The following is a 22,134-nucleotide window of genomic DNA, read 5'->3' as shown; positions in this document are numbered from 1 at the left end:
AGCCCACCATCCCATACAGGAATTGAACCGACAGCATTGTTGTTCAGAGCACGAGCTCTAACCAACTGAGCCACCTGGCCACCCCCAATAGGACTTCTTTTCATTTCTTATCTTGCTCTTTCTATGTCAGATGTGTGGTCTGTTTTTCCTTCACTGCCTTTCTCTAGGGAGATAGGTGCTATCTGTACTCCAGACTGAAGAACCTGGCAGCCCTCGAGCCCCACCCAGCTGCCGGGCCCCCAGAGGGAAAGCTCAATACAAAGCACCTGGCAGATGACCATCCTAAACTTGCAGCATGGTGGACCTTCCCAGCTTATAATGAGCCTCCCAGAAAGAAGTCCTGAATATGTGTAGAATCAAAGGACTATTTTATTTGCAGACAGATACATCAAAACATCTTGGTGTATCATCAGAACCATTAGATGGCTAAGCTTGATGTACAGAAGCAGTGGACATCAGCTCTTCCTCCTGAATCCCCAAATGAGTAAGGAACTAAATCCTATGGTCGATAGGTTCTAGGCAGCATTTATATGAACTGCATCTTCTCTGCTAGAGCTCAGGGGCTTTGGGTTTCCGAACAAGAGTTCAGGCTTGAGTCTGTTGAGAGAGGAATCGTTCCACACAGTGAAGAGGGGAGGGGCATCAAAGAGAGAATGAGTAAGTACGCCACACACATACAAGAGCTGTGGACTCAGCAGTAATTTCCCTGACACTTCATTACTCCCCAGTGAGTGGGTGTTGTATGTGCGTGTAAGAGGTGTGTATACAACAGAGAATGTGGGTCAGGAATAAGACCTATTGTTCCATAGTAGCTGTGTTCAGGGTAGGAGAGAGGGGAAAAAAAACAAACAAACTAGGGAAGTGAAAATGTATCTCTACTAAACAACAACAAAACAAAACAAAACAAAAAAAGAAAAGAAAAAAAATCAACAGCCTCCAAGCCACAGGGCATTTGCAAAATGTCACAACTGGACTCCAGTGGACATAGTACCACATCTGGAGTCTATAACACCCCAGACTGAATCCCACTTCTGCTTCCTAGTATCAGAAGCATCACTTAACCATTTACAATGTACAAAATTATAAACTTTCCAAATTGGGATAATTATAAACACTTCACAGGATTATGGTAAGGGTCAGGAGAAATAATGGAATGAAAGATTTGAGCACTGGGCATGTCACACAAGAAGTGATCAATAAATAAACATTTGGGGAGATAGATGTTCCTCGATTGTCGCGTGCATATCACTATAATTGTCATATGTTTACCTGTTTACCTGTGGCTTTTTCTCCCTAGTGCCATGACTATAAACACCCTGAGGGCAAGGACTGGATTGCTTCGCTTTTGTATCCAGCACAAAGGCTTTCAATAAAGCTTTGTCAAAGGAGTGAATCATTTTAAAGAGCAAAACCAACCAACTCAGATTTACCTCTGTCTGTAATCCCACACATCCTCAAAGGAGTAACATAAACAAGAGGTTAGGAAACAGAGAAGGGGCAGAACATTTCTGGATCATCAACACCAGAACTGTGGCCCCCAGATCACCCAGATGGGACCAGTGGCCATACAGAGGGAACAGAATGGCCAAGGCCAGTTTCTCCCACAAGGAACCATCAAGGCCGCCATAGGGAGCTCTGGCCAAACCACCTTGGCATCATGAACCATGATGTCTAGGTTTTTCTTCTTTCTCCTCTTGAACATTTCAAGGGAGATGTAAAAGATGGACTCTGAAGGCAGTGCCTCTACATTGCGGACTCCATCTGCAGCAGTTTTTAAGATCTGCAATATTTTGAACTTTTATTTAAATGGAATCATATTTTTATGCCTGGCTTCCATTGCGCAACATCATTTTTAAAATAGATTTCATATTTTTAGAGCAGTTTTAGGATCACATCAAAAAGGAGCAGAAGGCACAGAGGTTTCCCCTACACTCCCTGCTCCCACATACACAACCTCCCCCACTATCAAAATCCTGCAGAGTGGTACATTGGTGACAGTCAACAAACCTACACTGACACAGCATTACCACTCCGCCAGCAGTCCTGCCTTCTCTTTCAGGCTCTTGCAGAAGCGAACTAACGCAGGTCCATATGAACCAGCCCCACACTGACCCTAGGCAACTGACAGGACAGGGAACTTGAGGCATTTTACATGAAATAAAATGCCCTCCTGGAAAAGGGAAGATTCAGTTTTCAAGATCCCCACGATGACAGAGAGGGCAGGGAAAAGCATTGTGGAAAGATCTGCCAATAATAATAATAACAGCAGCAACGATAGTACAAGTTTCTTTTCATTGAACACGTATACCTCCTCCCACCCTGGCAGAGGACTGCTCCTAGGTACCAAGAAGATGTGAAAAATATTTGTTGAGTTAAGCAATGAAGGGATGACTGTCCAGCTGGGAAAGTCCAGCCATGACTCTATCTGACAGTGGACATTAATTAACAACGTTTGAGGATGCCTGGCACAGTGTCTGGGACCTAAGAGGTATTCTGGGGACACTGACGAGCATTAAAGGGCATGGGCTCTGCAGCCAGACCACGACCTGGACTCTACCCTGGATTGGCCATGTAATGGCTAGATAGCATCGGACATACTATTATCCTCCCTAAGCCTGTTTCTTCATCCATAAAATAGGGATTAAAATATGACCTATTCCCGAGGGATGCTGTGAAGAATAAATAAAAGAATGCATGTCTAGAACATGGTAAGCTGTCAGGAAATGCTACGTGCTATTATGATTATTTACTAAATTAAAAGGTAAAAGGGCGTGTATCTCAGGGGCGGGTGTGAAGGAATGAGCAGGAAGAGGGGACGATCGGGAAATAGGGAAGAATGCGTGTGGCAAACAGAGGAGTGTGCCAGGAAGTGCTCTTTGAGTTCCGCTTCCTGTCCTGGTCTAAGACAATCCCCCAAGGCCATAGAAAGCTTTCTTCTAATATGAGGCTCTCAGCTAACCCCTTCATGGTCCTCTCTCCACCAACCAGACTCCTCAGTACTTACATATTTCCAGCCCAGAGTGGTCTTGCAGTTTTCACAGTAAATGTCTGCGACTGCATGCAGTCCTGTTAGCAACACTCGCTCTTCTGCAGGTCCGCAGCCCACATTAACTCTATGCCAAGGGACAGAGAGAGAGAGAGAGAGAGAGAGAGAGAAGTTAGTCACATGTTCATCATCAGTTGTTCAAGCTGAGCTTCCAGCAAAAAATTAACCGAGCACGGCTGCCTCAAGGGAAGCCAACACCGAGGAGGGCATCATCTATAACTGAAATCAACAACAACCCCCAAAAGGTAGAAAATCTCTGTTGAAGTGAATTTCGGGTCTGATTCAATGAGTCTACTAAAAATAGTTGTTATGGTTGAGACTCTGGTTGGAATTTTTCTAAAAAATGCTTTTAAGCTTGTGATTTAAGGGGACAAACTGTCACCACACTGTGGAGTCCAAAGCCATGGGCACAGGTCCTCAGAGCTGACTGAGGACTTAGTGTGGCTGGAGATGTCAAACATGGTGGCCCAGCCTGGTCCTGATCACAAGGCTGAGTGAGCCCTGGGAATCAAATACACTACTCTTTTCCACAGAGCAGGCATTGTCTCAAGCCAAACATGCCAGTTTTTATTGTCACAGGTCATCAGGCTTGAGTGAGCTTCACCTTCCTTACCCTGGGATGTGCCCAGGTACCAACTGAGGGCTGTGGTAGATTGTGCGTTTGCAGGAGATGAAGACTCTTCCCCAACTGGGCCTGCCCTCCAGCCTTAGATCCTTCAGCAGATGTTGTTGTCTTCTGTTCACTCGCTTTCTCCATCCCACACACCTGGTTAGAAGACCTCATGTTGAGGCTCTCAGAAGCTCTTCAGCTTCTTCCCTATGAGACCACATCCCTCTGATGGACCTACTGGGAGTAGTGGATTTATTATATTGAGTCAAAGATGCTTCCAAAAAATTCCCCAAAGACAACTGGCTGCCATTTGTGCAGAGTAATGCTCCACAGATTTTTTTATTATTATTTTTTATTGTGGCACAGAGGACAGGGTCCATTGTTTAATTATCATTGAGTGTTGTGTTTTTCCCCCACCCCTCAATATTTGCACCAAACAGTGGATGTACTATTCAGGGACACTCACACTGAGTTAAAGAGGTATGCTCGTCCTTGACTTCCTTGGAACGACTGAAATGCAAGAAAACAAATCGATAGTTAAAATGTCCATTTCACCCATCCATCTGGGAAACCAGCCCCAAATCACAACAATCATGACCTTCCAGGACTGACACAACAAAAAGGAAGCAGTAAGCCAGTTAATAGTCCAGCTGGCAGATGGCATGGCAAGAGAAGAAGAAGGCAGAATAAACAGAGCTACAGCGTGCGGGCCAGCCCACACTTGGGACTGTTTTCACCAGCCCAGGTGAGAAGATGTGAAAAGCCCAAACTCCACAGTATCATTAAAAACTTCCCTCCTCACATGGTCTGAATCCACCTGAGTTAATTAATCCACATTGGCCTTTCCTAGACCCACTGGACTTCAGCCATCTGCACTGGCCACAGCTTTCCTTGAGTTGGTCTTGGGTATGGAAACCACTGGCAGCACCTGAGCTTGCCCTGCAGGGTCCAACCCCGCAGAAGACAGCCTAGAATCCCTGAGGTAAGAATAAACCACCAAACCCACCTTCTCACTCATCTTGCCTTCTTGTAGATCCTAACTGCCATGACAGTTACAACCCTCGTACATGGGATCTTTCCTTTGGAGGTGTAAGCAACTTGATCTCTAGATCACAGGAATGCTCATTAAGCAGCAATCCCATTTTAACTTCGAGCTTAAATATGAGCTTCTTTCTTCCGGCTGGAGGGTGGCAGGGGAGAGGAGAAACAGGAGCCAGCGCTTGCCATGCAATTTGGCATCTACTTTCATTAACACAGCCCCTATCCGTGTTTCCCTCCTCTGGTTACACTGAAATGTCTGGCTGACATGAACCAGCCGTGTTCTGCATCGCTGCCTGCATTTTTAATGTGATCTGACCATTGTACCCTGAATTAAAAATCCTAGTCTGCTCTGAAAACCACTCCAAAAAAACAAACAAACAAATAAAGGGCTCTCCCATGACCTCTGTTATTCAGTAGCTGGAGAAATCCAGGGGGTGACTGGTTAACAGATGACCAGACGGTAGGAGAGAACCAGACAGGACACAGATCACTGCACACAAGACAGTCATTGTCAGAAGCACAGGACTTGAGGGATCAGTGTCGCCAGCCTGAGAGAAAATTCTTGACTTGTGGAAAAACTGCCTTTGGACAGCTAGAATGTTGGCTGCCTCTAACATACAAATGTATCAAAAGCCTTCGCTCCCAGTGTAGCTCCAGATGTTCCCCAGCAACTGCTGCTCAATCCTAAACCAGTGCTCTCTCTTTCCCTGTGGGTCTTGAAACATCCCTGGGGAACATGGGAGCGCCCAGGCTAAGACTGAGCACGAATGTGTGTCAGGGCCTCAAAACTTGGGACCCGTAAGTCCATGCCAAGTGTTTGAATGAGACAATGTCCCAGAGATGCAGACCATTGATCTGGCCAAACTGACAGCTCAATCTGGGAGCACGGAGACACCCAAGCACTGCCAGTGCAGCAGAAGCTTCGCCATCCGGCCCCAGCAACCTCTGCAATCTCTCCTCTTGCTACTTTCCCACTGTGTCCTTTGCTCTAGTCAGGCCAAACCACATGCAGTTCCTGCATTTCACCAACTTTGCCCACTATGTTCCCTCAGATGGGGAGGCTCTTTCATCTGACCAATCCTAAGTCTCGGCTCAGCTTCGTCTCCTGCGCAAGGCTGTCCCTGACCTCCCCAGGAAGAGGCACCCGGTGGCATCCAGGTTCTGGACTCCTCTCATTCTGTTTGTTTGGTTTTTTTGCCAATTTGATTTTAAGTTAGAATTTTGACCAGTTGACTTACAAGTCCCCTTCCAGCTCCAAAGTTATATTGTCTTATGATTCCATGGCCCTACATTACAGCTAATTGGAAGTGTCATCCTCTAAGACATTTTTATCAAGACCTTTACATTTAGAGCTTAGAAGAAGGTGGCTAGGGAAAAACAAATTCTAGAAGAAAGCAGACAGGAAAATGACAACACAAAGCATCCTAGCTTCACCATTTATGACAGTAAAAGTCATTTATTTCTCAAATACTCACAGGTCATCTATTATCTGCTAGGTACAACTGCGAATGCAGGGAGAGAGGCAGCACTGTAAGACTTTTCAGGGCAGTGGTGTCCCCAGAAGGTAAACAAGACAATCCTCCAGGGTAGGAAAAAAATACTAGAAATTTTATCTAACAGTTATAATATATGGATGGCCACTGGGATCTTCCCTGGGCTAGTCTGTGTCATGTGTGTACAGGTTTCTAGAAGGAAGTATGGAGCCCTCACCGTGTGTGTGTGTGTGTGTGTGTGTGTGTGAGAGAGAGAGAGAGAGAGAGAGAGAGAGAGAGAGAGAGAGAGAGAGAGAGAGAGAGAAGTGGGGGTACCCTTCTGCCTTTGCTTTCAGCTTATCATGAATCCTGTTGTTTCTATGCTATAGGATGTCAATAATGAGACTAGTCTTATAAAAAGAGAATCTTTAAACAGTAGGATCCTTGTAACTGTTTGTAAAGGGACAAAGTACCACAAAGAGGTTCACTTACATCAAAGTACTTAAAGATGGAAAGATAAGTTATGCATTTTTCTTTTGCAAAAAGATGAGCAATCCCAAGCAGGCCTTTGTGGTAAAAAGTAGCTGACAGGGCCAGCCGAGTTGGTTAAGAGCTCGCTCAAGAGTGAGAGCTCTAAGCAACAGGGTCACCGGTTCGATTCCCAGCCTGAGCTGAGCTGCCGCTGAGCTGCCAACAGGTGGCAGGGTGGCCAAGCTAAAAAAAAAAAAAAGATATGCCTGTACCAAAATTTAAAAATTACAGAAAAATGACATTTAGAAGAAAACACAGGAGAAAATCCTTGTGACCTTATATTAGAAAAGATTCCTTAAAAACACTAATTCAAAAAAAATATATGTACCCCTATGTTTACTGCAGCACTATTCACAATAACCAAGATGTGGAAACAACCGAAATGCCCATCAATAGACGATTGGATAAAGAAATAGTGGTACATTTATACAATGGAGTATTACTCTGCCATAAAAAAAGAATGAAATCTTACCATTTGCAATGATATGGATGGATCTAGAAAGTATTATGCTAAGTGAAATAAGTCAGACTGAGAAAGTCAAATACCATATGATCTCGCTTATATGTAGAATCTAAAGAACAGAATAAATGAGCAAACAAAACAGAAACAGACTTAGACATACAGAGAAAAAACTGACGGTTGCTAGACAGGCCAGAGGTTGGGGGATGGAGGAGGAAAAAAAAAAAGATTTCTTAGACACAGGCCCATGAAAAGATGCTCAATATTGCTAGTCATTAGGGCAAATGCAAATTGAAAACACAATAAGATAACACCACACATCTATTAGAATGGTTAATTTTTGTTTTTTAACTGACAAAACTAAATGTTGTCAACAATGTATGGCAACTGGAACTTTCCTACATTACAAAACAGCACAGCCACTTTGGATAAGAGTTTGGCGGTTTCATTTTGCCAAGGGAAATGAAAAAAAAAAATCTATGTTTACACAAAACCTGTATGAGAATGTTTTTAGCAGCTTTATTCATAATTGTCCCAAACTGGAAACAACCTAAATGTTTCTCAATTGGTGACTGGATAAACAAACTGTACATCCATATAGTAGCACTCTATAATAAAAAGGAACCAACTATCAGTACACATAACATGGATAAACCTGAATGAAATGCATTAGGCTAAGAAGATACATGGTTACCAAAGGTTAAGGGTGTGGGGAGAATTTGACCACAAAAGGATAAAGGGGGCAATGGAACTGTCCTGTTATCTTGATTGAGGGGGTGATGATAAGACGAGGTATTTGTTAAAACTCATAGGACTGTATACCAAAGGGTGAATTTTACTGTGTAAGATTAGAAATCACTTTTTTAAAACTCCAATAAAATTTTTTAAATAAGCCATCTCTAAAATTTCCTATGTCTGTACACTGTACCCCTATCTTCGTACAATTAGGAATTGTAAATAATTTCCTAATCTATTTAGAAGAATTCCAAGCAAAGAGTTTCAGGGGGATTTGAAGCCTTGGTAAAAACCACTTTTCTGAAAAATGTGCAAGAGCAACTGCAAAGTTCAGCAAAAATCTTTGTGTAATTGGAAGAAGGGGTGAAAAATGGGGAGTCATGATTTTTGTAAACACAGAGATGCTCACGTTCCATCTCAACCTAACCTTTCTTTGTAAGAAGTTTCTTCTTATCTATGTTTATAATGTACATATTACGTAGCAGTACACGTATACCATTTATGAGTATGCGTATATTAGGAGTATATGCTCAAACATTTTACCGATAGGAATGCATGATTTTGAAAGTTTGGAGGCCCCTGCTGTGGGGGTTCCAGGGTAGGGCCTAAGAGTAATTTTCTCTCGCCAGACGGATTAGAATTCCTAGAGAGTGAGGGTAGGGGAGGACGCACGGCAGAGAGGAGAAACGCCAGCCAGGCCCAGAGGCGCCTCCCAGGGCCACCACGGTTCTTCCAGGCCTGTTCTACGAGAGTGTGCTGGCAGAGGCCCACCACACACTGCAAAGGCTGCCGAACCCAAGCGAGGCTGTCTTAGTGGCAGTATCTATGCACGTACCCCTGAGCAAGTGTCTGTGAACCTATTTCCTCAGCCTGGCACTCAGGAGCAGCTGAATTTCCTGGGGCAGGACTCTGGAAGCTCTTCCCCCATGGCTTCCACACTGGGCCCCTGCCAAGTCAACAGTTATGATGGGAAAAACAGCGACTGAGAACAACAGGCATCTTGCAAATAGACACAGACAAGAATAGCCCCGGCTGGGTCACTGTATCCTGTGGGGCCCAGCCCAGCCTGGCACCACCAGGCACAGCCTGACTCCCTTGAGTGAGGGTGGTACCAAAGGTGGAGAGATTGAAAGGAGGTTAAGGAACCCAGTAGAAGGAAGCGAACAGAATCTCAGACCAGGAGATCCCAAACAGACTGTCAGACACATTTGTTTGCTGTCATTACTGCCAGGCAACAAGGCAGCCCTTTTCCGTGTTATGTATTAACCAAGGCTGGAGTTCAGGGCTCCAGGAAAGGGTTTTTGTTATTTTTTAAATTACACAAAACTTTTCTGCTGTCCTTTAAAGGAAAGTAATCATTTCAGGCCCAGCCCTTCCAGCCAGCTCAAAGGAACGGAAAGGGCTTTGAGTTTCCTGTTTAGTAGCCAAAACCACTGATTTCTGGCCCTTCTGAAAGGCTGGAAGACAGCAATTCCTTTTAAAAGTAGGAGGGCAACTGAAAAACGAATACTTTTGCGGGCAGGTGGCAACAGAGCAAACAGGTGGGTTCATTCCCCTTGGTGACAGGCACAAGTCAAGTTGTTGTCCTTCAATCTTAGTTGTGGAGGGCGCAAGCTCAGTTCCAAATCCAGTCACAGCTTTCAATCTAGTTACATGGGGCACAGCCCACCATCACATGCTGGGAGTCGAACCGGCAACCTTGTTTTTAAGAGTGTGCGCTCTCACCAGCTGAGCAGCTGCTCAGCTCAAGGTGCCATGTTCAATCTTAGTTGGGGGCGGGTGAAGGCCACCATCCCATGCGGGAGTCAAACCGGCAACCTTGTACAGCTGAGCCAGCTCAGCGGCAGCTCAGCTTGGGGGCAGCTCACTGGTCCATGTGGGAATCGAACAGGCGACCCTGTTGCTCAGAGCTCATGCTCTAACCAACTGCACCACCCGGCTGGCCCCCGAGACCTGTTCCCTTGAAAGACATAGGCATGAAGTCCTCCTGGCACGAAGCAGAGCCTCTCAAACACAGGCCCCCTTCCTCTCGCTGGGAAGGTCAACCATTATCAACAGAGCATGTGCCTCAGGAGGTGCACGGAGAGATGAGGGAAGCAGATGTCCACCTGCCTACACAGCTGTAATATGATAAGAGGACCTAGTCTCGGCACCAGAAATTCAGGATCAGATTCTGGTTTTACAACTTCAACTTACCAGCTACTTGACCTTGGGAGAATTTCTGGGCCCCTCTCAGCTTCCACATCTTTTCTATCTGTAGATGGAAACCATGCCTGTATCTCACAGGGTTGTTGAGAATAATAAGCAAAACAAGGCAAATGAAGTGCAGACTTAACAGGTCAGGTCCCTATCTTTCCTCTTTGGCCTGTTCGGGAGCCTGGAGAAGAAAGATGAATGAACAGGCTGATTCTCATCTACTTGGTTCTTCAACATTCTTTTCTTCGGTTACGCTATTTTCCCCTTCCTCTACTATTACGACAAAAGGCAGGTCTTCCACTCTTTGCAACTCGGTGTCCCATAAAAATGGAGGAAGAGGACTGAAGTTCCCCATGATCCTTTCCACTTATAATATCCTGTGAATCCTTTAAAAGTACATGGTGCTTGTTTCTACAATCTACAATCCACAGACACAGTTTTAATCACACGGGCTTCAAAAAGGCAGACTGCCAGAGTTTGAATTCTGGTCTTGCCATATACTAGCCATGTTACGAACGTGAGTAAGCCAATTAACTTCTCTAAGGCTCAATTTCCTAATCTGCAAAATGGGCACAATAGAATAGTATTCACACCCACAACAGATTTGTATATGAAATAGATGAGATAATGTGTATAAAACAAAGTGCTTCTTAAAGTTCAAGGCATTATATACATGTTGTTGTTGTTAGAACTTGTTTTATTATATATAGCTATAATATACCTTGTTGGTACAAACATAAAGTTGAGGTTTTTTTAATTGACATGTAAGTCACATGACCATAAGTCACCCTTTTATTTTTTTCTCCAAAGAGAGATAAAACTATAATAAGTCACCCTTTTAAAGTACACAACTCAGTGGCTCTTGGTATATTCACAAGGTTGTGCAACCATCACCACTATTTATTTCTAGAACACTTTCACACCCCCCAAAAGAAATCTCACATCATTACCAGTCACTTTCCATTTCCTCGGCCCCTAACTCCCGGCAACCACAAATCTACTTTCTGTCTGTATAGATATGCTCAAGGCACTATATACTATACTACATATCATCTTAGTGCAAGGCAGCAGAAGAATTAGTTAGAGAGCTACAAAGGAGGATTAGTCAAACCCCTGCCCTTGGGGTGTCAGCTAAACACCCCCACCTCAACAGAACTGACAGGCCGGGGAGGGTCAGGCCAGTCCTTTTTCCTTTCTCATTCTGTTCTCCATCCATGGTTAGACCTGGTGGAGTTTCCTAATTAGGGTTGAAGTAAGCCACAGGCTTCACTCCAAAGAGCTGAAACCCAAGCAAAATAATACTGAACCCTGTTTGGCTTTCACCCCAAGGAAGCATATGGAGAAAGTGAAAAGAGTGATAATAAAGAACAATGACAATTATGAAAGCTTCCAGAATTAGAACCCGAGTGCAACTTGAAAAAGAAACCGTGACCATGTGGCTAAGAGGAAAGAAGAATAAAGGGGGTTTCTTCCATTTTCTCTATAATAAGGGCAAGAGGAAATGGAAATAGACTTGGGTTAGTTATAGGGGAAGAGTTTCCTGACTCTGTATGACTTCCACACTAGGACACAGGTCACCAGTTAAGACTAGAAAAGGACAAAGCCGTTTGTATGTGTTTATGGTTTATGAAAGGTTTTCACATAGCTGTCTAGGAACTCTGAATGGGGTAAAAAGCCATGTGTGCTGCCTGGGGGCAGAAGTATGGCCTCCTACTCCTCTTCCCCTGGCCTTGAGCTTTGGTAGGTCTCAATTTACCCTCACATTCCCTAAAACAGATGGAGGGAGGGGCAGGGAAGGGACTGGCTCTAAAGGAGGAAATATCTGCTGTGCGGAGTCATAAAATTCCAAGGGCATGGGAGCATACATGTTGTAAAGAATGGAACATCAAAAACAAAAGTGGGTGAGGGGCGTGGGAGCTACATTTTATTGCCGAAAGGGGGAGATTCTCGGATCTAAGATATTTAATGATCAGACCTTTTCAATTTGCCTTCCTATTGACCTACATGACTGCTTTCAGGGATGGATCTAGAACAGAGGAAAGGAAGAAAGACCCTGCAAGGTCTGCTTCCTCGTGGTTTCCTGCCTGCCTAATGTTTAGTGGAAAGGATGAGGGCTTTGGAGCTAGGGAGGCCTTGGACCCAGCCCTTAAGAGTTGTGTAACCTTGGGCAAGTCACTTCCTCTTTCTGGGGCTCAGGGTCCCATCTACAAAAAGGAGAAACATAACGTCTGTTCCATAATGCTCTATTCCAAAGGGATACTGTGAGTGCTCAATGAATGCCTGAACACAAAGCCCAGTACTTGACTCATAAAAAGCTTTTAATAAATGTTTGCTTCCTTTCACACCACCACAGGCTTTCAGGATTGAAAATGGGAAGTGCGTGACTTGTCTGGAAGGGCTGGGCTGTCTTACCAGAGGTCCCCAGACTCTTCCAAGCCCCCCTCTAGCTACAGACCTCCAAAGTGCCTCTCCCACACCTCTCCCAGCTGTCCAAGGGCCTCAGAAGTGGCTTGGGGCTGTGTGGTTGTTCTCTGATGAACCAAGAGTAGATAAGGCTCTCTCTAGTCTGTGGCAAATGGTCAGGACAGTAAGTGCCAATGTAAACATGCAGCTGGTGGGAAAACAGAGGCTGCCAGCTCTCAACATCCTGCACTCCCTCCTTGCTTTCCATAGGAAAGGCATGGAACACATGCCTTCTCGAGAAGGATACAGAGCAGGGGTTTCTCACAGTCATACAAGTCCGGTCCTCTAGAGGAGAAAGCCCTATACATGTCACCCTCTCCAGACCTGTATAGGGAGACTGGTTTCTGAGTTAGAGAATAGAGGTAGATGGAATCAGGATGTAATGGCGGCCAGCCATCATTAGCTGGGCCCTTTGCATTTCATTCAGATATAAAACTAAAACTTTAAGATGGCTGAAATAATAGAGCTCAAATTTCTCTCAAAACCATTAGGCCTTTAAAAACAATTCACTACGAGTTGCTGAAGTTAAAAAAGATCATGCAAGTTAATATACCTAGGAAGGACAAATGCCAATTTATTAGATTTATGTTTTAATCTACACTTCTGTTTCCAAAATCAACTGTGCATTGGCAAATGAAAATGTCCTTACACTACTATACAAAGGATGCCTGTGAAAATTAGTGGGTAAAACCTACAGACTCTCAAGGTAAGTTTTCCCTGCAACCAATCCAGGCAAAAAGGCCTGAAAAGGCTTCCCTCCAAGACTGAAACTACAGAAGGGATTGCTTTTAAAATGTTTTCTAACAAGCAATCCCTACAGTGAAATTGGAGAGAGCTGATAGATGAGATTGAGGTGGCGCATTAAATTGGAAATTGTGAAAAAACAACAGTAACGACTCACATTTATATAGAGCTTACTATATATGTGCCAGGCAGGATTCAAACAGTTTTACATAGCCAAGTCATTTAATCCTCTGAACAATCTAATGAGGTAGGTGCGATCATCTTCCCCACTTTACAGGTGAGAAAAGTAAGGCAGAGAAAGATTCAGACATGTGTCCAGGTTCAAACAACCAATACATAGCAGAGACCCAGGCAGTCTGGCTCCAAAGTCTAAGGGAGAATGAAGGGGTGTGTGCTAAGTGACTTCCTAAAAGAAAGGAGCCTAACCGAATTAGACTAATATTGACATATACGTAATAGTAACCAGAAAGTACAAGGCACTTTCACATACGGAAGGTGCCAAAAACACGTACACACATTTTAAGAAAGGAAAAAAACGGCATTAAAGTTGTAATATTCAATATATACCAATAACAAAAGATGAATACAAGACATGTGTATACTTTTTTTTGGCACCCCCGGTCTATTAACCGAGTCAACCTCCAAAACTACAGAGGCAGCTCAAGTGACTTGCTCAGTTTTACATGGCTTATAAATCAAAGTCAAGGTCAGAACTTAAACCTAGGGTTTTGACCCCAAATCTCAAGATTTTTCTAGAGTGTGTTCACGTGGAAAATCTGTCTCTGATGAAGAAGCATGGGTCAAGCCATCAACACTGATGAAAACCTCTTAGGCTATTCAACTTCCCTTACTCTGGTTCTATATTTACTTAACAACTGCCAACATCTAATTCTCTCGCTCAAGTGGGTTTACCTTCAAGGAAGATAACACACAGTTCAGGCTTTCAGAATTAGCTGTTCCACCGTAAATTAATGAATTGGAATTCTGGCCTACTAATTAGCTTCCTGTGAGCTGTGTTAGGGTGAATCACCTCACCAGAGCTTGGTTACTTGAGTGAACGGATAAAATTAAATTTGTAAACCTACAATGTTTAAGGCTGACTGAGGACCACCGAGGGATGTTCTCTGTATTCCGGCCTCAAAACGGCTTTCCCAGCTCATTACTGAATGAATGAGTCTCATTTCACAACCCCTGGGGAAAAACACTAAAAGCAAAGAAGCCCCTTAAAATCTTTTCTTTCTTTGTCACCACCTGAAATTCATGACCAAGACTGAGTAGAGAACCCACAAGAATGCTTGGGGAGTTTATAAAAAGAGAAATACTTAACTAATTGCACTCTGCAAGAATCTCATGCGGTAGAGTCCAGTGGAGGATTTCAAAATAAAATATGCACATGACTTTATCCAGTTTTAATTCCATAGACCACTGGGATTTGAAAGCGCTCCAAAGGCCAACCACTCACCTGAGACATGGCTGTTGTCCACATTTCTACCAAACCTCTGCTTAAATACTTTCCCAGATAGGAAACCACTACCTCCTGAGGAAGCCCCTTCTATGGCCAGTTGTTCCGACAAGACCAAAATTCCTTATATGAGCTGAATGAACTCTTGTCTCCTGAGAGCTCTCTGAATCCTCCCTCTTTCCATCCTTTGATGTCAAATAACACCTCAGATTACAGCTTTAATGCTGTTATCTTGCCACATCAAGGTTTCCTTCTAGGAGGTAAACTTCTCCCAGTTGAGTAGCTTGGTGCCATGAAAGAATTAGGTAGTTGGATGAACTAGATTCAATTCCCAATTCTGGCACTTTCTCTACTGTGTGTTCTTGGATAGGTCCACCTCTCTGGTCTCAAGTTCCTCATCTGCCAAAGGGGATAATAATGCCCACCTCACAGAAAGTACAGTGCCTGGCATACCACGGGCCCTCAAGAAATGGCAGTAGCCTTTCTTCTACCAGTTCTCCCAATTTCCCATACATGGCATGGTTCTACTCTCACCAAGTTCACCACTGTCTTCTACACCTGATTTTTCATTTCATATTAGGTGTTCCCTATACACTTTCTTCTCATGGAAATGCTCATTAAAGCATCAGGCCTTACTTAAACTATTGGACTTGAGGTTGCACATACAAACTAAAGTAGGTTGATGAATATGTTCTCCCCACCGTGGCAGTTTTCCAGCATTAGGCTCCCTCCGGTGAGCATATTAGCATATAACTACATTTAAACTCTGTATTCGCAAACCCCCAGGGACTGGGGTTTGAGCAGAGTTATGAAGGGAGAGATGATGTTACTTAAAAGTGTCATGGTGGTAAGGGTTGTGGTGGGGCTTGAAGAAATCACAGCCAAGGCCAGCCGAGTGGCGCGCTGGTTAAGAGCTGGCTTGGGATGCCAGAGGGCCCCAGTTCAGATCCCACATATGAGGGCCAGTGACACTGCCCTCCACAGCTAAGATGCTGAACAACAGCTCAACCTGGAGTTCGGTTGCCGTGAGTCGCCGGTGACGGCGTAGGCTGCAGCCCCTGCTGTAGTGGTTTGCCATGGGCTACCGTGTGTAGCCAGCAGCCAGCGTGAGCGGCCAGCAGCCGCCGTGAGCGGCCGTCCAGAAGCCTGCGACTGATCTGCCTCGCCCGGGAAGAGCGCAATGATGGTGCCAACTTGGGCCAGTGAGGCAACGTTTTCCACAACTAGACTGAAGAACAGAAAGGACAGCAACTTGTCTGTTCCCCTTCCCCCAATTCCCCAGCGCTGTTCCCATCCCCCAATTCCCCAATAAAAATCTTTCAAAAAAAGAAAAAGAAAGAAATCACAGCCAAAGAGCTCTTATGAAAGTGACATGAGCATGTAAATGTTAGAAAGACTTGAGCACAGAGTATTTGCCAAAGCGCCAAAGCTGAGCACTGGTGACCGTCGGTACTCCCTCTAGAAACAGAATATGACTGGGTCAGAATAACCAGCCTGAACACTCCCAGTTCTGCCAGAAGAGGCTAGAGCATCTGCCTCCAACTAGTATGACGTCCTTGGGCAGATCCCTAATCTTCTCAGCCGGGAGTTGCATCATCTGTGAAATGAGGGGGTTGAGTAAGGTCTCTTACAAGGGTGAACATTTTGTGAGTCCATATTCTCAAGAGAGAATAACGCCTCGCATATTAAACAAACATCTCTGACTCAGAGTTAGACCTCTTCCCTTGTGTTTTTAAACTTCCTGTTCATCTGCATAAAGGGTCTTCTCTACTCATCAGCTGATCTATCTCATCTGTTACTTTCTCCCTGAGACTCTCATCCTCAAGACATAAGACACTTAATTCCCTTTCACACATTCTGGTGCTCAGCCTTCTCCCTTGGCCAGTGTAAAAGCCTCAGGCACATGGTGCAATATCAGGCATTGGAAAAGTCACCTCCCAGGCAAAAAAGTTTTGTGTCACACTAGAGTAGTCTATGATATTAAAAGATTGAGGGGGGTGGTCTAACGGCCAATAATGAGGGTATGGCTCAGAATCTGGTGATGTGGTCATATGAAAGAATACAGTGTCTCCATAATTATAAATCAAAGAATATTTATTTAAACTTTATTGGGGAACATGTGTTTTTTCGGGGAACAGTGTGTTTTTTCCAGGACCCATCAGCTCCAAGACAAGTTGCTGTCCTTCGATCTTGTGGACAAGATCAGAGGGCACAGCTCAGTTGTGGAGGGCACAGCTCAGCTCCAAGTCCAGTCACCGTTTTCAATCTAGTTGCGGGGGTGGGGGTGCAACCCACCATCCCACGCAGGAGTCGAACAGGCAACCTTGTTGTTAACAGCAAGCACTCTAACCAACTGAGCCATCCGGCTGCCCAATGGCAGCTCAGCTGCAGCTTAGCTCAAGTCGTTGTCTTCAATCTAGTTGTGGAGGGTGCAGCTCACTGGCCCATGTGGGAATCGAACTGGCAACCCTGTTGCTCAGAGAGCACACGCTCTAATCAACTGAGCCACCTGGCCATCCCTAAATCAAGGAATATTTAATGAGCAGCTCTGTCCCAGCCTTTGCTGGGCACCAGGGAGAATATATCAAGTCAGCTCTGCCCTGGAGGTGCTTACAATCAAGCCAACTAGAAAACGAGACTAAAATACATAAAATATGTACAAAACAATGTATGTCGCTATAGTACATTATGGATGGTAGAAGAATTTTGAGAACATGGATGGAACTGAAGAGGATGAGGGCACTCTAGGTGGGCACTGGGCGACAGAGCAGGGGTCTCTCCTTGGAGAGGAAGTGGGGTTGAAGAAAACTTGAGGACTCAGCACAGCCTATGTACAGCCTCACCTCTTTCCTAGGGGAGGATAATGCAACGAAAAGTCAGCAGTCCCTGGATGTCTGCTACATATGATAATAAAAACAATGATGTCTTGTACCTTCTGTTGTTTGATGCCATCTCAGGGCATTGTCTCAAGTATTATCGTGCTTTATAAGTGAGAAAAGACAACAGCCAATGGGGATAGAGCCACTCCTAGAAGCCAATCTCGTGAAGCCCCTGACCCTCTTTCGGACATCTACTTTGTTTAAGTGAATGTGAGCATTGTCTATTGTGCACACATCTAAACACAGGGCACTCTTATTTCTCTCCTATCCACTCTTTCCTTATTGATGGGGGTGGAGAGGGTGTGGGATCCTTAACAGCACTGGACAGCAAATTTGAAAGCATAACTTGTTCGTTTTTAAACAAGAACCAGCCAGTTGGACCACAGAGTGGGTGTTTCCATGCAAATTCCAGCACTTTCAAGTTGCTCCATAAACTAAGTCCAGCCAAGACGGCAAGCCATGGGTTTTCATTTATTTATTTATTTTATTTATTTTCTTTCAGCCGGCTCTTTGATTAGGTCTAGAGAGGGGGACTCAATTAGCATCATGGAAACATAGAGCAGATTTCAGAAAGGAAAGGTCAGCTGCAAGCCTTAGCTGTTTGCTATCAGCCATCTGCCAAGCAGGAAGTGCTACTCAGATCTATTTTTAATCATCTTCCCTAGGCAAGGACTCCTGGGAGAATGCAGAGGCCAGCCTTATTCCAAGACAAACACTTAATTGCTACCTTTACCTACACATTTTTAAATAGCCTCTGGACACTCCAGATATCATTTTCAATATATTCTGGGTACCAACCTATACACAGAGGCCCGGTTCTGTCCCTTCGGCACCACCTACCGGGTTATCTTTGGAGGCCATGGCTGGGGACCTCTTCCTGGGGAAATGATCTGAAACTGTTTGGGATATCGACTAACTGCACCCACATAACATAATAATCCCTGTAACCAGGTTCCGAGTATTTGCTTTGGTTGTAAGTGACAGGGAAGAGAGAAGAGGTAGACGTTTACGATAAGTCCAGGGCACATGTTCATTCCCCAAAGTGGTGAGACTGGCAGAGCTAACTGTACAAACTTCCTGGTCACTCCCATTTTTATTTTAAGTGCTTATACACTTCAGAAAGGTAAATTAAAACCAGTCCATCCAGCAGTAAATTTGTTACTCAAAATATGGATTGGCTAAAAAAAAGGAGAACGGTTTCACCTCAACGTGCAGGGGCCCAGCCTGTGCTGTGGCGGGTCCACCCAGGCGCAAGAACATTTTGTCCACTGGCTCCTTCCCTCTCCCGCCTCACAGCAGCACTCATGTCTCATTTCCACCCAGCCCAAGGAATGAAAGATCTCTGCGAGGCCTGGACAGGGTGTCTGGCACGGCCATGGCAGATTATGCAGACACAGGGCCTGGCTCAGGAGCCCCTGCCTTCTCCCAGCCCACACACTGAATACAGAGTTTCCTTGTCTCTTGACACTTACAAACTCCAATTTCCACCCTAAGGTAAAGCCTAAGCATATGTTCAATTGTGGCTCACAGCCAACTCAAGTTCCATCTGCCAGTCAAGGACTGGGGCCAGGCAGCCAGCCACTATCCCGTCAAACGCAATGCTGGGGAGCTGTAAGGCCCACTGTGCCCCAGGACAAAGGGACAAAGGGGTCTGCTCCAGGTTTTACCCACCTGCCCACCCTCCTTCTTCCTTCTTTTTAGAAGCTTATCTGTCAGTGAGCAGGGATGGGAAAGCTAAGCTGAAAGGGCACCTTGGCTGTGGGATCTTTGCCTGAGGATGTGAAATAAGAGACTGGGTATTTGGGGCAACTTAACACCAGCAGGAGCCCAGCCAGAGGGCCAGGGAGGAAGGGACTGAATAGGCAGACATGTGCTTTGCAGGAGCTCTAACTCCCTCCCCGGGGTGGGGGAGGCCTGGAATCTCGCCCTCAGTGCTGTGGAACTCTGCTCTAGTCAGCTGGGCACGCATGTCTATAAAAAAAAAGGCCACTGCACAGGGTCACTCTTCCTGACCCAGTTGGACCACAAATTAATTACGGTTCCGAGCCCTGCTGACTCTTCTTTCTGGTTTCAGGAGCAAAGGGAGCTAAATCAGTAAACAGCTTAAGAAAGAATAACTTTTCTTCTTTCCCTGCTGAGGGTCACCTGTGCCCTTCTTCCACTCCTTCCCGTTTGCCATGGCTCTATGGGTCAGGAAACGCTACTTACTGGGAAAAAAAACAACAACAACCATACACACCCAGAGAAAACCTGGGGTTCCATGTTTGGTCCAAGTGCAAACCCCACAGGAACAGGGAGTTCCACAGAGATTTAGGAGCCAGGCAGACAGCCTGGGAAGGTCCAGGAAAGGGGTCTGCTAATTCAGGGCAATAAATAGCCCGTGGGGCAGAACACTTAGGGGCATGGACTGGGGATCTTGCCTGAATCCCAATTCTGGTTCTACTATTTCCTAGCTGGGCCCCCTTGGTCAACTTAATTTCTCTAAGCTTCACTTTCTTCATCTGGAAATGGGAACAATAGTAGCACATCTCTCTCTGGGTTGGTACGAGGCAAAAGATGCGATCCAAACTCCTGGAGTGTAATTCCTCTTCTAATAATGGGCCCTTGAGCCATTCTCTATTTCTCGGACCCGCTTCTACTTCTTTGAAGTGTACTATCTCTTCCAATAAACTGCTTTTTCACTACTTTGCCTTGGTATCTCGTTCAATTCTTTGCTCGAGACGCCAAGAACCTGGACATCGTGCCGAAAAGGGCCCACTCTCCGACAACAGTACCCAGTACAGTTCCTGGCATTTAGTAAACACTTGGTAAAATGATGACCATTGTCATCATTATTAGAAGAATGTCTCCAAAGAACTGTTTCCTTTTTCAAACAAATGTTAGTCAAAACCACCCTCTGGGCCTTCAGGGAATGGAAAGGGGTAGAGAGTAGACAGGGGATAGTAGGGACAGTGTGTAGCTCTTTTCCAAGTACTGAGAACATCTGTCCCAGAGCAGTGGCTCCCAATATTAATACTAGCTGCATCAGAGTCTCAGGGGGAGAGGAGGGATGCTTGTTAAAAACGCAGGTCTCCAGTAGGGCAGGGATTCGGGTGAGGCCAGCCAGAAAGCTAGAACACAACATTTCAGGAGGCACTCGCTCTGAGGGACTGCCTTTGCACTTGCACAACCCTAAGCGTGAGTGCCTCCTTAAATCTTATGTCCTAGGTGACTTGTTTCATTCCCCTAGTCAGGGCCCTAAGTCCCAGTCACACTCAGACCTACAGAATAGGAATCTGTGCAGGTAGGACCTGGAGACAGCCTTTTCATCCCAGGTTATTTTGATGTGCTCCTAGATTTGGGTATCACTGCCCCAAAATCCCCAATTTCTAATGCCAGTTCCAATTATTCTCAGGCAGGCCCTAAAAGACATGAAGCCTGAAGAAGACACTTATTCCCCAGTGCCCTTCAGTTTGCCCTGTCCCAAACCTCAAAGCTACACCAAAAGCCTTCTGAATTCTGCAACTCAGTTCTCCCTTTAAAGTAACCGAAAAACACATAAATGTGGAGTTGCAATTGCCAGCTTACGATGACTCAGTGAGCCTCAAGAAGCCAGGAGGGTCACACGAGAGGGACCAGCAAACCAGAGGACCCAGGTCCTGGGGAACTCTGAAAGGCCCTCTTCTCAGAATTATGGGTGCTTGGCGCTGGTCAATGATTTATCTGGTTGCTGGTTAGCGGAAGGCTTCACCAGCAAGGAACTGGTTATTAATTACAGCCACTGGCTTAATTATCATGCTTATTAACTTTATACATGATCAACATTCCTTTTTACCCAAAGCTCATGGATATACAGCTTATGGGAGCTGGAGAGAAGTTGAGTCCAATGTGAATCAAATGCTTAACTCCTTGCTTAAACCTTTTAGTGGCTCCCCACAACGTATAGAATTAAGTCTAAACTTCCCACCTGGGCCTATGGGCCACCCCCCTTCCCCCATCCACCCTGACCTCCCGATTCCCTCTCACATGCCCTCTCCATCTCTTACCTATGGTTCCCTAGGCTTGATCTCCTCTAGAATGTTTCTCTGTCTCTATGTGGAATGGACTCCCCTTTCTTGCTCACTTAGTAGACACTCATCCTGCTCTTTGCCTCCATAGCATCCTGAACAATCACCTACTCAATGCCTGTGTTCCACTACATCTTATGTGTCTTCCCTGCTATATCATAAGCTTCCTAAGGGCAAGAATTTTGTTGCGTCCATTTCTGTATCCCCAGTGCCTCATACAGTAAGTAGTACTCAATATATGCTGAATAGTCAGAGAGATTAAGTGACTTATCCAGTGCCACACGAAACTGTGAATGGCAAAGCCAGACCTAGAGCAGAGGTGGCTTAAATCTCCATTCAGGGCTTTAAAAATGGTGCCGCTGACTCTCCATCAGCAGGACCCCACATTGTTTTCCCATGAGAGTGCTGAGACTGTATAAAACTATGCACACCATTTGGCTTGGTCGCCT

At 45.1% G+C, this 22,134-nt stretch overlaps 1 protein-coding gene across 5 annotated transcripts in view; it reads right to left on the bottom strand.

Moving 5' to 3' along the window:
• YPEL2 (yippee like 2) overlaps positions 1 to 22,134 on the bottom strand; it is a 60,125-nt gene that overhangs the window by 5,760 nt on the left and 32,231 nt on the right. For 3 of the 5 annotated variants that reach the window (XM_019636700.1, XM_019636702.1, XM_019636701.1), the window contains exons 3-4: positions 4,123 to 4,166; positions 3,005 to 3,113 (exon numbers count right to left, since the gene is read on the bottom strand). In XM_019636700.1, the coding sequence (XP_019492245.1) occupies positions 3,005 to 3,113; positions 4,123 to 4,166 (153 nt within the window). Of the gene's footprint in view, positions 1 to 3,004; positions 3,114 to 3,659; positions 3,813 to 4,122; positions 4,167 to 4,662; positions 6,353 to 22,134 lie in introns of those variants that run through there. The other 2 variants (XM_019636699.1, XM_019636703.1) reach the window with 2 other exon arrangements.

The sequence above is a fragment of the Hipposideros armiger genome, unplaced genomic scaffold, assembly GCF_001890085.2.
Source record: "Hipposideros armiger isolate ML-2016 unplaced genomic scaffold, ASM189008v1 scaffold_29, whole genome shotgun sequence".
Classification (NCBI taxonomy): domain Eukaryota; kingdom Metazoa; phylum Chordata; class Mammalia; order Chiroptera; family Hipposideridae; genus Hipposideros; species Hipposideros armiger.
This window is presented reverse-complemented; position numbering and strand designations above follow the sequence as displayed.